This window comes from Petaurus breviceps, unplaced genomic scaffold (genome assembly GCF_028583685.1).
Source record: "Petaurus breviceps papuanus isolate PSGF00001 unplaced genomic scaffold, PetGlider_PUasm1.0 582, whole genome shotgun sequence".
In the NCBI taxonomy this organism is placed as follows: Eukaryota; Metazoa; Chordata; class Mammalia; order Diprotodontia; family Petauridae; genus Petaurus; species Petaurus breviceps.
In genome coordinates, this window is record NW_027186390.1 from 11150265 (window position 1) to 11166373 (window position 16109).

The 16109-nt window shown below is 39.7% G+C and overlaps 2 protein-coding genes across 4 annotated transcripts in view; both read right to left on the reverse strand.

Annotated features, from left to right (window-relative positions):
• Positions 1-16109, reverse strand: part of BPHL (biphenyl hydrolase like) — a 467045-nt gene that overhangs the window by 170062 nt on the left and 280874 nt on the right. The window lies entirely within an intron of this gene.
• LOC138173543 (ribosyldihydronicotinamide dehydrogenase [quinone]-like) overlaps positions 10459-16109 on the reverse strand; it is a 15761-nt gene continuing 10110 nt past the window's right edge. The window contains exons 5-6 of the mRNA XM_069103583.1: positions 15670-15771; positions 10459-10754 (exon numbers count right to left, since the gene is read on the reverse strand). Of these exons, the coding sequence (XP_068959684.1) occupies positions 10581-10754; positions 15670-15771 (276 nt within the window). The 3' untranslated portion in view covers positions 10459-10580. The remainder of the gene's footprint in view (positions 10755-15669; positions 15772-16109) is intronic.

The following is a 16109-nucleotide window of genomic DNA, read 5'->3' on the forward strand; positions in this document are numbered from 1 at the left end:
TAGGTGACATAAATAGAGCAGTAGAGCAGTTTTGTTACATCCCTATTAAATTCTATGTCTAGAACATATGAATGTATTCTCTCTATATGCTAGAGGTACGATATAAATTGCATATGTGTGCGAGTATATGTATGAATGTCTCAAATTAATATATTTCCAATTTGCTTACTCTCGTGAACACTATATGCTTTATTTTTCAAACAGTTTTGTATATATATTTTGTTTTCCAAACATTGTATATACAGCTCCATACACAAACACTCACACATATAATTCCTGAGAGATAGCATGTCCTAGTGGATGAATTGACCCGTCTAAAAGGCCTGGTTTCCAATCCCATCTCTATCACATATTGCCTGTGCCACCCTGGGTAAACCACTTAGCCTCTCAGTACTCTAAGACTCCAAGTTGCAGATAAGGAACCAACCTGAATGGGGAGAGGGAGTTTACCCCACCCAGGAGTTCCTCATACTAATGAAATCTTGGGTTTAATCTCTACACACACACACACACACACACACACACACACACACACACACACACACACACACACACACACGTTAAAAACAAATTGCATATAACAGAAATTCTCAGTTCCGTATATAAGCCTTTTTTTTGTATATTAAAATGGGTTTATTCAGCTGTGAGCTCTTCCACCCAGAGTGTACTTGCCTCCCCCCTGCCTCCAGGTGCGGCACCACCTCCTCTCTTCTCTTAAGGATTTAAACTTGCCACTTCAAAGTTCGCCATGGATGATGATATTGCTGCTCTCATTGTTGACAATGGCTCTGAAATGTGCAAAACTGGCTTTGCAGGAGATGATGCCCCTCAGGCTGTCTTCCCTTCCATTGTTGGGTGCCCCAGACATCAGGGTGTGATGGTGGGTATGGGCCAGAAAGACAGCTATGTGGGGTATGAGGCCCAGAGCAAGAGAGGCATTCTGACCCTGAAGTACCCCATTGAACATGGTATTATCACCACCTGGGACGACATGGAGAAGATCTGGCATCATACTTTCTACAACGAGCTCCGTGTGGCCCCTGAAGAGCACACTGTGCTGCTCACAGAAGCCCCCCTGTGAACCCCAAAGCCAACAGAGAAAAGATTACTCATATTATGTTCGAGACCTTCATTACCCCAGCCATGTACATTGCCATCCAGGCTGTGTTGTCCCTGTATGCCTCTGGTCATACTACTGGTATTGTGATGGACTCCGGTGATGGTGTGACCCACACTGTGTCCATCTATGAAGGTTATGCCCCTCCCCACGCCATCCTCCATCTGGATCTGGCTAGCCATGATCTGATGGACTACCTCATGAAGATCCTGACCAAGAGAGGGCACAGTTTCACCACCACAGCTGAGAGGGAAATCATGCATGACATCAAGGAGAAGCTGTGTTATGTCGCCCTAGACTTTGAGCAGGAGATGGCCACCGCTGCATCCATCTCCTCTCTGGAAAAGAGCTATGAGCTCCCTGATGGTCAGGGAGGCAACAAGAGGTTCCAGTGCCCAACCATCTTTCTTAGATATGGAATCCTGTGGAATCCACGAAACTACCTTCAACTCAATCATGAAGCGTGATGTTGCCATCCGTGTTGTCAGATGGTACCACCATGTACCCAGGCATTGCTGACAGGATGCAGAAGGAGATTACAGCCCTAGCTCCCAGCACAGTGAAAATTAAGATCATTGCCCCACCTGAGCACAAATACTCTGTCTGGATTGGAGGCTCTATCCTGGGTCTCTCTCCACCTTCCAGCAGATGTGGATCAGCAAGCAGGAGTATGATGAATCTGGGCCTTCCATTGTCCATGGCAAATGCTTCTAAATGGACTATTTGTGTTGTTTTTTTAATTTTTTTTTTGTCAAAGGGTGTGACATGATGACATGATAATTGCCCCAAAAAAAGAGATGAGATTGGCATGGCTTCATTTGTTTGTGTGGGTTTTGTTTTGTTTTGTTTTTGGCGCTACTCAGGATTTAAAAACTGGACCGGTGAAGGCGATGAGCAATCTAGGTGTGTTGGAGGCAAACATCGCCAAAGTTCTCCAGGGCGTCTTCAGGACTCTGATTGTACATTTGTTTTTTTTAATAGTCATTCCAAATACCATCTAATGCATTGTGACAGTTACAGGCCTCTGTGAAGGCTGCCAAGGAGCGATGTAACAGATCCTGAGGGGGGGAGGTACTAGTATGGCTTTAAGTGTAAATTATGTAATCCTTAAAAAAACTTTTTGTATCTTCTGCCTTATTACTTGTTCCTTTTTTTTTTTTAATTGTCAGCCATATGGAATGGCTCCCTAAATTCCCTCCCTGCCCCCAACATAGATGTGAATGACGACTTTTCTAGTCTCCCTGCGAGTTTTGAGATTGGTGTCAGTACTTAGGGGAGGGGAGCAGCTTTACCTGTACACTGACTTAAGAACAGTTCAAATAAAAGAAAAAAATGTGTTTATTAATGACTACATTCACACACACAAAAGAAAATTGAGCATTAACTAAGAGGTACTGTAGCCCCCTAGTGGCTCTATGACTATATTGCACCTAGATGATAATACACAATTGTTAATCTTGCCAAGACCATGGGAGAAGTAGCCCACGTGAGGGTGAAGCCTTTGCTGTGAGAGGTCCCTAAGACATTTTTTGGGGATGAAAGGGTATATGTACTCTCTACTTTTCTGTCACTCATCTTATGCTGGAGAAGGAAGAATGGATGATCTTGGTCCTTGGTGCACATGGGGTAGAATGGGGCAAGCTTGGATGGGCACTGCAGGGGTATGGGGGGGGGGGCGGTGTGCAGAGAGGCTTTGGCGGTCAGAAGGCAGCACTGGATTTTGGCCCCAGGGGGAAAGTGGGTCCAGAAAGGAAAATGGGATGGTCCCAAAGTCAAAATCTGTTTACTCTGAAATTTTCTTTAGAGCTGTCCCTATATATATAAATATATATTTGATATATATACAAATATAAATATATATAATATCTAAATATATATCCTTCTCATAGTTTCTTTAATTACTAGTCGTTTCTCCTAGGAAATTCCTACTTTTTTGATGACAATTCATTTACATCAATTTGATGAGTATTTATTGGGTACCCACTATGTATAAGACATTATTCAGGGCTCAAGAAAGAGTTTTTGGTTGTTGTTCTTAAAGGAGTTTCCAGACTAGGAGGAGAAGGGAATGGGCTGGAGAATAAGAGAGATAAGCAACCAGTTTTTATGTAAATAAAAATATGAAAAATGCAGCTGACCACAGTACTTTAACTCTACTAGCAGAGATTCAATTCTTGGGGTCTTCAGCTTTGCCACCTGTAAAAACCTCTTCCTGAAATGCAAATCTCCTGAGAAGAGATGTATATAGTTATATTGACTGCACCCCAGAGCTATCCAGCTGAAATGAGCTGCAGTATCACAAATCGTACCAGAAGTTAATCTGGTGGTGTTCCAGCCTTTTCTATCTAGACCTTGATGGATATCTTGTCATGGGCTATTTTCCAGCCCGTTTAGACAATTTTCTTTCAGAGCGGTCTTGCCCCGCTCTTGATAATCGAGTCTCCAGTTATTTTTGGTGGCTAGAACTTCCCTTTTTGTTGCCACTAAATACGGATCCTTTCTGACTCAGGAGAGACATTTCTTTTCTACTGTGTCTCCAGAAACAGGATTCCTTTGGGATTGTTCATTTTATGGTTTCATGATAAAAATTTCCAAGTACAGTTTTGAGGCCACACCCATCTCCACCACTAGATGGCAAAGTCTGCACACCCTTTAGACTAGCAAACACAGCTTTCTGATATGGAAATTACGGTAGCTACAGTCTTTTGTATAGGAGTATAGGGCTCTGGATCTGGAGGGAAAGATCCTTCTAGCTTTACTTGTCATTACTTTCTCTGTCTAGGCTTAGAGAGTTGCCTAAAGACCTAAGAGCTTAAGTGACTTGTCTAGGGTCACACATATCCAATCTATTGCCAAGGTCTATCAATTTTATCTTGCTAATAACTCCTTCTGTCCTCTGACACTGCCTCCAGCCTAGTATAAGCCCTCATGGCCTCATACCTGGACTATTGCAATAGCCTGCTGGTTGACATACCTGCCAAAAGTCTCTCCCCACTGCCTCTACTTAGGTGCCAAAAGGATCTTCTTGGCAAAGATATTGGAATAATTTGTCAATTCCTTCTCCATCTCATTTTACAGATGGGGAAACTGAGGCAATCAGGGTTAAATGACTGAGGGTTATATATCTAATAAGTATCTGAGGTTAGGTTTGAACTCAGGTCCGCCTGACTCCAGACCAGGGCTCTAACCACTGTGCCACCTAGATACCCTAAAATGTAGAACTGACCATTTTACTCCCCACCCAATAAATGTCAGTGACTCCCAGTCACTTCCAAGATCAAATATAAAGTTGTTTTTGGCTTTCAGAGCCCTTCACAAACTTCTCCTCTTCCCTGTCCCCCTTCCAGTCCCTTGGACCTTTTCTCACATCCCACATGTACTCTGACATCCAGTGACACAGGCCTTCTTCTTGAACAGGGCTAGTTTTTGTGTTAAGTGTCTGAGGTCACATTTGAACTCAGGTCCTCCTGACTTCAGGGCTGGTGCTCTATTCACTGCGCCACCTAGCTGACCCCATGGGTTTTATTTTAAAAGAACAAAAAACAAATTTAAATTCTATGGAGCAGAGAGTTAATACTCTGCCTTTAGTAGGTTGAGTGTAGCAGCCCTTCTAGGCTCAGGGCCTGGCTGGCCTCTAGAGCTGGGAAGAAGGGTGTGACCTGAGAGCAGGAGGAAGAACGAAAAGAAGGAACAGAGGAAGAAGAATTGTTGTCATTTATTAAAGTTGAGAGGTTTTAAGAAGCAAGGTCCACACATACTACACAGAAAGAAAGCTTAGAAGGAAGCATAGAAAAGCTGGGTTGCTTTGAAAACAATGTGTAGCATTTATTACATAGGTTAAAAAAAGTAAACAGTCAGAAATGGAAATATATGGCTTTCCAATGAATCTTCTATGTTCTGCTGTGTACATGGAAATGTTCTTTCTTTTTTCTTTTCATATTTTGCTTTTTTACTCCTGCCGTCTTGGCTGCACCCCTGTTTTCATGTTTTGTAGTTAAGTTTAAAATGAATAAAAACATTTTTTAAAAAAGAAGCAAGGGCTTTTGGAAGAAAAATTTTTAGCCGACTTGTAAAGAAAATTGCAACAAAACTACAGCAGGGAAACAATACCTTATAGAAAATTTATTTTTTATAAGTGACCTGGTAAGGAAGATCAAAGATCCTTTAGAAATAAAGACAAGGGGTTGACTTTTGGAGTCAAAGCAATTTCAATTCCTTCATTTTTACCTAGGACTGGCCCCTATTATCTAGATTCTTTGGAACATATTACTGACAGGAAGTCCTCAGAACTTTTCCCATTTTTATTCTCTCCAACAACAAATACTAGTCAATCTTTATTTGCTTCTTTGAAAGATTTTTCCTCTCCTTCCTCTTAGCCTTTCCCAGATCTTAGATAAATCTGTGCAATCTTGGATCACAGATTTAGAACTAAGAAGAGGCCTTTAAAAGCAGCTAGTCCACCACCACTCATCTTACAGATGAGGAAACTGAGGCCCAGAAAGATTAAATAACTTCTCCAAGGTCACCCAGGTAGTAAGTGGCAGAGCCAAGATTCAAACTGGAGTTTGCTAATAACCTTATCTTTGGCAGCTAAGAGGTGCAATGGATAGAGCACTGGGTTTGGGATAAAGAGAGTCATCTTGCTAAGTTCAAATCTGGTCTCAGACACTTACTAGCTGTGTTAACTTGGACAAGTCACTTAACACTCTCTGTCTTAGTTTCCTCATCTATAAAATGAGCTGGAGGAGGAAAAGGCAAACCATTTTAGTATCTTTGCCAAAGAAAACCCCAAATGGAGTCACAAACAGTTGGACACAACTGAAAAACAGCTCGACAACAATAGCCCATGTTTAGTAGCAGACATACAGTTTACAGACTTTTCTTAATCTATTCTGAGCAACAGCCAGAGGCCAAGAGAGAGGAAGATAGCTGTTGACATGCATATACCCTTGAGCCAGAAGGCCTTTTTCTTTAAAGGTTCTGTCCCAGTCTTTTAAAAGTACCCTTTCATGGATAGGAGAATTCCTTAACAACAGGTGCTCTGGAACAGGATAGTGGGAGAAGACAGACAATAACCCCTGTTTCTGATTTAAATTTTGTCTTTTCTCCCCACTCACTTTTCATTTATTTTTGAATTATTTACTTCTACTTATAGCTGAATGTCTGTTAAACTTAGTCATTAAAAAGCATTTGTGGCTTCCTTCATAGAAGCCTGTATTTTTAAAGCATAATTGGAAATGTTGCTTCATTTAGATAGCTTAGGGTTTCAATATTCATTTCATTTCCTTAGTCGCTTTCCCACATCTGTGTGACTAATGATTTTGCATGGACACTCAACACTAGCATCATCAGAAATTGTGTATATGAGAGAGGAAATGTATTCTTTCAACTATCTGACATATTTTGCTCTAAAACCCAAGGCCCTAGGCCAGCCATCCTTTCTTCCTGTCCTGGCTCCGTTTCTCACTCTCCTGACTTCACCACCATGTTTCAACTGTCTCCTCTCCCTGGAACATCCCTCTACCCCTGTGACCCCTTTTCTCATTGGTGAATTCCTTCCAGAACATCCATTTTGAGGAAAGGTTCCAGTCTCACTGTCTTCTCTTCCTCTCCTAGCTCTGTGCCAGGAGAGATTTTCAGCTCTCTTTAATATTTTATCCTGTTTGAATGGAAGCTCCTTGAGGGCAGGAAACGCCTTTCTTTTTGCTTCTATTTGTATATCTTGGGCTTAGCACAGTACCTGGGGCAAAGTATGTTCTTAATAAACACTTGTTCACTAAAATCCAAGACCTAGATTTCAAGTTGAAAGAGATGCTACCTATGAGATCTGCTGTTCTTATTTAAGTTCTAAAAATGTTGTAAAGAGAAAAAGTAATGGGGATGCTTGGAAGTATGAGATTGCAGAATCTAAACTCAGAGCTAGGTTTTGGGTTTTTTTTTTGTTCCTCTTATGCTTTACATATGCTGGGTAACATCTGTTTAGTGTCATCAACAGCTGCAATGCAATGGGAGAAAAATTGTTCCAAGAGTCAAGTACTAAGAGGAACCAGTAAAAGCTGCCTGGAAAAAATAATTTAACTAAGCTAATTTATATGCACTCTACTAGTTTCTTCCACACAGGTGGTTCTCCAGAGGCAGAGGCTTTTGAAGTTATTATAAGTTACTAAAAAAAAAAAGGTGAATTAGGGAAAGTACCATTGAGTCTCCCGCCTATCTTTCCACCACCTACTCCCAAGTCTAAATGTTCTCTAATCATCTTTTTAAAGTCCAGTGTGTATCTTTGAGTGAATCCTTCTTTCTTATTATTCATTCTCCTCTTTGTAGGTTATCTGAGAAGGTGCTTCCAATCTGGCTTTTCTATTCCTTCCTATTTGTTGACATTATTTCATCTTTATTTGCTTCTATTTCTGTCCAGTCTGGACAGCCATATTGGTTTTCTTTTGATCCTCATAGAATCATAAAATTAGACCTGAGAGAGAACTCAGAGAGCATCCAACCCAACCCAACGCAGATGAGGAAACTGAGGCCAAAGAGATTAAGTGATTGACTCAAGGTCATATACTAAGCAGATGGACTGGGATTCAAATCTAGGACTTTTGACCCCAAATCCATTGCTCTTTCTACTAGATAAAATTACCTCTTGTTTTCTGGGTAGTAGAAAATGTGTGTGTGTGTGTGTGTGTGTGTATGGGTGTGTGTGTGTGTGTGTGTGCTCTCAGTGATCAACAAGAAAGCTAAGGGAGACCTTTAGATGAGTCAAATTAGTGATAAGTGATTTTATTTTCAAGCATGAGATGAAAGCAGGAGGTGTGGTATAATGGGAAAAGGCATGGGACTTGCAGGTAGGAGACAATGGACTTTAGCACTATTTGTATCACTAAACTCACTTGGGGCAAATCATATCAGTTCTCTTGGCCTTGATTTCATCCTTTGTAAACTAATAAAATGATAAGGTTGGAACAGATAACCATCATTCCCATTTGAGGGAAGTATAGGCTCATGATTTTTTTGGTAAGGAAACTCTCTTTACTAATATAGATTGGCAACTACTAATAAAGTTTATAGTCTTAGAGGGTAGCCTAGGGTAGGATGGGGTGGTGGTGGTACTGAAAAGTTAAGTGACTTGTCCAGGGTCACAGAGGCATGTCTTAGAGATAGGACTTGAGTCTAAGTTTTTCTGTTGTCAAGATTAATTTTAAAGCCTTAACACCGAGTTGCATACACTAGCCACAGCCCTCATCTCTGAAATTGGCTTCCTCTTCACTGTTGCCTCATTAATCTGTCTGGTTTTTTTTAAGACATAGCTCAAGTATGACCTTCTGCATGAAACCATTTCTGATCCTCCCAGCTACTAGTGATCTCCCTCCCATACTCCATGGTATACCAGAGAATAAATACAAGGTAGTTTGGTAGGTAGGGTTCGAGCTTGGGCAGCACATTTGGCAAAGGATAACTCACAGCTCCTAGTTACTACAAGTTCTTTTCTCCTCTTCATGATGGACTCCAGAAGTTCTCCTTGGGCATGATACAGCTCAATTGCTGGGCTTCTTATGGAGCCATGAATCTATGTCTATTCCTGACTTCCCGTGGAGAAACCAACATCAGCTGATCCAGCGATCTTGGCTGGGACACTAATGGGAAGTTCAAAGTTTTCTGGACCCTTTGAGGCTTAAATGGTCATCTGGAAAAAAAGGGATGGGGGTGAGGGGAAGGAGGGAGAGAGGAAGCCTAGGCTGAAGCCAAAATTGAAGCCTTTCCCCTGCCCCAAACAGTTCCTCCTCAGGGATTTGTGGTGGTGTTGTTGATTTATTTTTAAATTGTATCTTTGACCCCTTTTGGGTTGACTTTTTTTGGGGGGGGCAAAGATACTGGAGTGGTTTGCCATTTCCTTCTCTGGCTCATTCTGAAGATGAGGAAACTGAGGCAAACAGGGTTAAGTGACTTGTTCAGCATCACACAGTTGGTAAATGTCTGAGGACAGATTTGAACTCAGGAAGATGAGTCTTCCAGATTCCAGGCTTGGCACACTATCCACTGTGCCACCTAGCTGCCCTTAGAGATTTTACTGGTATATCAAACTAGCTCCAATCTCTAGAATAATTTTGTTTCTCAACTAGCTTGATATTTTATGGACAATTTTTTAGGCATGATTATGTTTCCTCAGTCACCTGGATTATGATTTTTTTTTGCCTTTTGGAGGGCAATTGGGGTTAAGTAACTTGCCCAAGATTCCATGGCTAGTTTTTTTTTGTGTGGGTGTTGTGTCTGAGGCCAGAACCGAACTCGGGTCCTCCTGACTCCGGGCCGGCACTTTACTCACCTAGACGCACTGAATATGATTATTTTTCAAATTACTCCAAGGACTTTTCACATTTAATCTAAAGCATATGATTGAAACTAAAGTCTGTGATTGAGACTGGTTATTTTCACCTGTTTAAAGTACGAGGTTGTCTTATCATTTCCTTAATGATATAAATATAATATAATAATATATAATATAAATATAAAAAATTCAATAAAGTCATTGGACTGACTTTATTGAATTACTCCATCAACATCTGACCTTTACATGTATACCTTTGTTATACCTCCTGTTAAAATATAAACTCCTTGAGTGTCAGGATTTTTTCATCTTTACATTTGTATCTCTATGACTAGTATGTGGCAGCTAAATGGTGCAGTGGACAGTGTGCCAGGGGAGTCAGGAAGATTTGTTTTCCTGAGTTCAAATCTGATCTTAGACACTTACTAGCTGTGTGATCCTGGGTGAGTCACTTAACCCTGTTTGTCTCTGTTTCCTTTTCTATAAAAATGAGCTGGAGAAGGAAATGTCAAATTGCTCTAGTATCTTTGCCAAGAAAACCCAAAATACATTTTCGAAACTGTAGTATTTTCCTTTAAGCTATCCCAGTCAATCAGCTCCCTTATATACCATTGATCTAAGGAGGGGGAAGGATAAAGAGAGATACAGGATGGATCTTCTCAAGAGCCTTCTCACTGAAGCTTAAGGCTCACACTGTCCTGTTGAAAAGGATTCCTCCGTAAAGGGAGGTAACTCCCACTGCAGAAAGGAAAAGATTGACTTCTGTAAAGACAAGTGAAACTTGGCTCTTTGTTTACTCTTAGCCCTGACCATATACCTGAGGCCACAGTTATTTCCTGTGGGAGAAAGGAAGAGGCCTAGTCTTTATGGATTCAGTTCCCCTGTCCTCACCTACAAAAAGTGACCCCAGAAATTCTTGCCCTGCCTGTGTAAAACATCAATTGAAACAATGTACATTTACTGCTATCTATGCCTAATTACTAAGTAGTCTGCTATACAAATTATTACATGCATGTGATTAATTTTATTATGAGGTTTATTGGGTTCTAACACTAAATCTTGTATACAAATGCTCATGTACCCTGAGAAGTTCCAGCTTACAAAGATTAGAGGAAACCTTCCATGCAATACAAAGTGCTATTATTCAAAGTACCAGGAAGGAGTGCAGTGTATTGGCTTTTCATCCCAAATGGTTGCCAGTCTCCTTGCCCAGGATGCCACCATCTCCTTTCTTTTGTCTTCTGATGCACGTTCAGGAGCAAAGTTGATCTGTGGAGTGAGGACTTTGAAACCACAGAAGTGTAACACACCATGCTAAGTTCAGAAAGGGAGAAAGGAACTAATAAGAAATGGTACCCATTGCATTAATACTCAGCTAAAAAGCCAAAAAGAGTAATAAAGAGGAAACATCACTCTTTGAAAATAATTAATAAAACCAAAATCGTTCACAGAAAACAAATGAACTGTTAATGAAAATAAGGATGCTGGATACAGTGAATCAGAGGAGGTTCTTTGGACAACTGGGACTTACCAATATTATTCCTGTAATTCAGATATGTACATTTCCAACCAAAATCATCTGAACCCAAATTCATAATTGTATACAGTGGTCAGGGCACTGGCTCTGGAGTCAGAGAACTAGTGCCCCAAATCTTCTGAGTTCACTCTATGAACTTGGGTCAGTTACTTAATTTCCTTGGTCCTTAGTTTCCTCATTTGCAAAATAAGAGGGATAGGCTTTTGAGGCCCCTTCAAAAACTTTAGAGTCTAGAATTATTAAGTCCCCTTAATAAAAGGATTTGTTCTGTGAAGTTTGGATTCAGTCAAAGGGCTGAACTTGAGAACCTAGAGGGCCACTTGTGGCCTCAAGGACACAAATTTCCTACCCCAGCTCTAGATCTATGGTCCTGTGAAATTAAACTTTGGTTAGTTATGCAGATTAGTTAACAGATTTAGAAGAAAACATATGCCTGCTCTTCACTCTATCTTTCAGAGAAAGTCTCATTTTGTGGCTCCTTTCTGAGAACACACAACTGACCTCAACATCCTTTCTGTTTTGAACTGATCATTTGCCTTTGTTGAAAATATGATCTTTCTAATAATTCATGTCTATTTCTTCACCTCCTCCATCAAGCTTCCTCTAACTGACTTCATTTGGCTCCCATTGTACTCCAAGTGAGTGTGACCCCTAAGGCTCTGTCCTTTTTCACTCTTTTCTATAAGAAATAATCAAGAGCGAAATGAGCAGAACCAAGAGAATATTGTATACAGTAACAACAATATTGTTTTAAGTTTTTTAAAATTTACTTTGAGTGAATAAGACATTTTGATGATTGTAAAACCCAAATTAGCTATAAAGGACATATAAAAGAAAGATGCTATCTACATCCAGAGAAAGAACAGATAAATCAAAGTATGTGTAGAGTAATTTTACACACACACACACACACATCTATATCTACATCTATCTATCTATATCTATATATTTGTGTCTAATGATAGCCACCTCTAGGATAGGGGGGAAGAAATTTTAAAAAAGAATAAAGGAAATTTATATAATAACTTTATTATATATTTAAGAGGAATAGCAACTTGTACATTATAGATTTATAGTTTTATATGCAATAATCTTTTTTAAAAATATGTTATTGGAAATAACTTGTTTTATTCCATAAATTAAAAATAAAATAAATTTTTAAAAAGGCTGACCTCATCTATTTCTATGAACTCAATTATCCACCTTTAAAGCAGATAATTTAAAAAATGATATATCTAGTCCTATTGTCCCACATTGTCCCACATTGTCAACTGTTTCAACATGTCCAAAACTGACATCAGCTTCTCCCCTAGGTCTGCCCCACTTTTGGATTTCCCTGTTTGTATTGAGGGCAGTACTCAGGTTAAAAATTTCAGTCATTTCTGAGTCTAGTCCCTTCTACTTCCCCCTCTCCCTCTCCCTCTCTCCCCTCCTTTCTTTCTCTCCAGATAGTTACTCATTTGTAAAATCCTGAATCCTTGAGGGCAGGAACTGTGTTTTTGCCTTCCTTTGTATCTTCAGTGCTTAACAAGGTGCCTGGATCAAAGTAAGCAAATGTTTGTTGACTGATTAAATCTGTATCTATTCCTATTTCTCCATGATCACTGATACCACCCTAGTTAAGGCCCTTATATCTTCTGATCTCCCTGACTACTGTGCCTCTTCTCTCCAATCCATCCTTCATGCACTTGCCAAAATAACCTTCCTGTCTCCACACCTGGCACTCCATCACTGCACCACCCAACTCCCCCTCAAAACCGGACATTCTGACTCGAAAGCCAACAGTCTCTCTACTACACCAAATTGCCTCCCTATGTAGATATAGAAGCAGTTTTGTCAGCTCACTTCTCTTCTTCTATCCAACCACTCTTCTGTACGATTGAAGAACTAAGACAATAAATGATAATAGGACCCTTTAAGTCCATAATGCTTTGAACAAAGTAGGTGCTTAATATGTGTATTGAATCAAATTGGATTGGATTAGATTAGTGCACTTGGCTATCTAGTGTGCAAATCATCATACCCTCCCTACTCTTCCCCTTTTGTCATATCAAGTAGTAAATCTTTATTGAATTCCTACTGTGGACAGATCACTGTTTTAAGTAATTAAGTAAACAAACAGAAGTAATAAAATTTAAAACACAGAAGACAAGGTCCCTGCCCTTCCTTTAAAGAATCTGTAAATATGACTAATGCGGAAATATGTTTAACGTTATTATACAAGTATAACCTATATCAGATTGTTTGCTGTCTTATGGAGGGAGGGAGGGAGGGAGGAAAATCTAGAACTCATAAATTCACAGAAATGAATGTTGAAAACTATCGTTACATGTAATTGGAAAAAAATACTCTTAAGAAAAAAAAACCTTAAAAAAAAGAATCTGTAATCAGATGGTTAAGAGAGGATTCAACCACAAGAAAACAAATAACAATAATCCACAGTTACCAATGTTACAAGAGTTTCATTTCTAAATTCTCCTTGGGGCCCATACTATTACTGTTCTTTTATAATAAGGTCCATCGGCTGCTTGAATAAATAAACCTCCCTGGAATGGGTCCCAAGATAGAACACTGAGGTTCCAATTTAAGTGCCTGAGTGTTGAGAGACAGACTAATTAAATATAATCCAACATTTATCAAATGCTTACCTTGCATGAGAGTCTGTGCTAGGAGTTAAAGACACAATTAAAAAAAACAACACAGTTCTTCCTTTAAGGAATTTATATTTTACTGGGTAAAATGCACCCTGTACAACAAAAATATAATATAAAGTAGGAAATGATTTGGGGGGAAAGAGGAGACCTAGACAAAAATATTCTGGAAAAAGCTGAAGAAATATCTGATTTAGAGACTATGGGTGTGGCTCCTGAACAGGATCTTGAGGGAATATGCTCATGAAAGGCAGAGATAAAGAGGGAGTATATTCCATGTATGGAAGACAGCCTGTGTCATGGATGATATGTCACACTCAGGGAACTGGTCATCCAATTTGAGTAGGACAGGATTTGTGAAGGTGGGTAATGTAAAATAAGACTGGAAAGGTAGTTTGGAACCAAACTATAGAGATAAGGAATAAGATACCTAAATGTCAGCCTAAGGGGTTTCTAGTTTATTCTAGAGGCAATAGGGAGCCTCCGAAGGTTTTGGAGGAGGAGAGGGCCTGACTGAAACAACTGAATGATGATGATAACAACAATAAGGGAATGATCAGGAAAGGCCTCTTGTAAGAGGTGGCTTGAATTGAGCTTGAATGGAACCAGGAATTCCAAGAGACAGAGGGGAAAAGCATGAAGAATTCACAGAGGCAGAGGATGGAATGTTGTCTATAGGGAACAGCAAGTTAGACCAATTTGCTTGGCATGTAGCATATGGAGAAGCAATGTGAAATTAGTCTGGAAAGATAAGTTGAAACCATACTGTGAAGGGCTTTAAATACAAAACAGTGGAGTTTGTGTTTTATTCTGTAGGAAATTAGGGGCCAGTGAAGTTTTCTGAGCAGGGAGGTGACCTGTTCAGATCTATGCTTTGTGGATATCAATTTTGTAGCTCAAAGAGTTGGCAGATATGATTGCTGAGTCTGTCAGTCAAAGATTTGTGGTTGTTTAGTTGTTTTCAGTCATGTCTGACTCTTTGTGAGCCCATTTGGGATTTTCTTGTCAAAGATACTAGAGTGTTCTGCCATTTTCTTCTCCAGCTCATTTTGCAGATGAGGAAACTGAGGCAAACAGGGTGAAGTGACTTGCCTAGGGTCACATAATACGTGTCTGAGGCCATATTTGAACTCAGAAAGATGACTCTTCCATGCTTGTTTAAGGGAATGGAAGTCCTGCCCTCAAGGAGTTTACATTCTACTGGTGTAAATGACATATACAGATGAAGTAAATACAAAGCTAAGGTGATAATGAAGAGAATCCTGGAGTTTTGGGGGATCAGGGGAGGTTTTACAAAAGTAGTGACAATTCAGCTGAACCTTGAAGGAAGGAAGCAATTTGGAGAACTTGAAGGAAGTGAGGATGTTTACTTGGAGAGAAGAAGACCCGGAGGGTCAGGGGGACATGATAGTTGTTTTATTATTTGGTAGGCTGCCATAGGCAAGAGGAATAGATAAAAAACTATGCCACTTGGCATCACAGAGCACAATTCAGAGCGAGAGGTGGAAACTGTAAAGAGGGAGATTTAGATGTCGGAATAAGTAGACCTATCCAAATGTGGGATGGAGCTACCTTAGAAGATTGTTTGTTCTCCCTCATTTGAGGCCTTTGATTTTCATATTCAATGGTACCATAGGCATAGATCATAGAGCTAGACCTGGAAGCCACCTCAAGGTCATTTAGTCCAACTACTTTATTTTACAGATGAGGAAACTGAGTTCAAATGATTTATCTGAGGTTATTCAGGTAATGTAAAGGTAGGATTTGAACCCTTTCCTCTCAACTGTGCTAGGTCAGTGATGTTATAGAGAAGGCCTTTTAAGGACCTTCCAACTCTCAAAGTCTGTGATTCTATGACTTAGCAGATGCAAGATACAATTCTAGGTCTGCAACTAGGGAGTAAGGAGTTTCAGGCTGGGCTGCTGAGTTATCTCTCATCAAAATACTTGTTGACCACTGAATTGAAGAGTTTTCTATAACAGCAGGTGAAACGAGATAAAGGAACATGGCATATGGTACTAACCAAGTATTCGTACTTTACCTGTAGAGGCCATAAGATGTATCTAATATCTCCACCAAGTTCATTTTTAAAATAGACCTCAGCAGCCCCAGCAGTAGTGAATGAAAGGAGGGATAATTTATTCTGTAATGAAAGAAAACAAAGATTTAATTTTTTAAAAAAAATTTTGGTTAGAAACAATACAATAAATTTAGACTTGGAAGTGGACAGTTGTATGGGTTCCTGAGCTGTTAGCTACTTTGGGATTCTTCTGCCTACCCTCCCTTTAAGTATTTTAAAAAATAAAGCAGCAAAATGGAAATTCTAAAGTAAAGTATGTTTTCATTGAGGAAAACCATAAACTGATGCAGTGGTGACATATTGCCCAGAGTATATGTACTAATATGGCAAGGGCAAGTTATATCTATCTCTCTGTCTATCTATCTATCTATCTATCTATCTATCTATCTATCTATCTATCT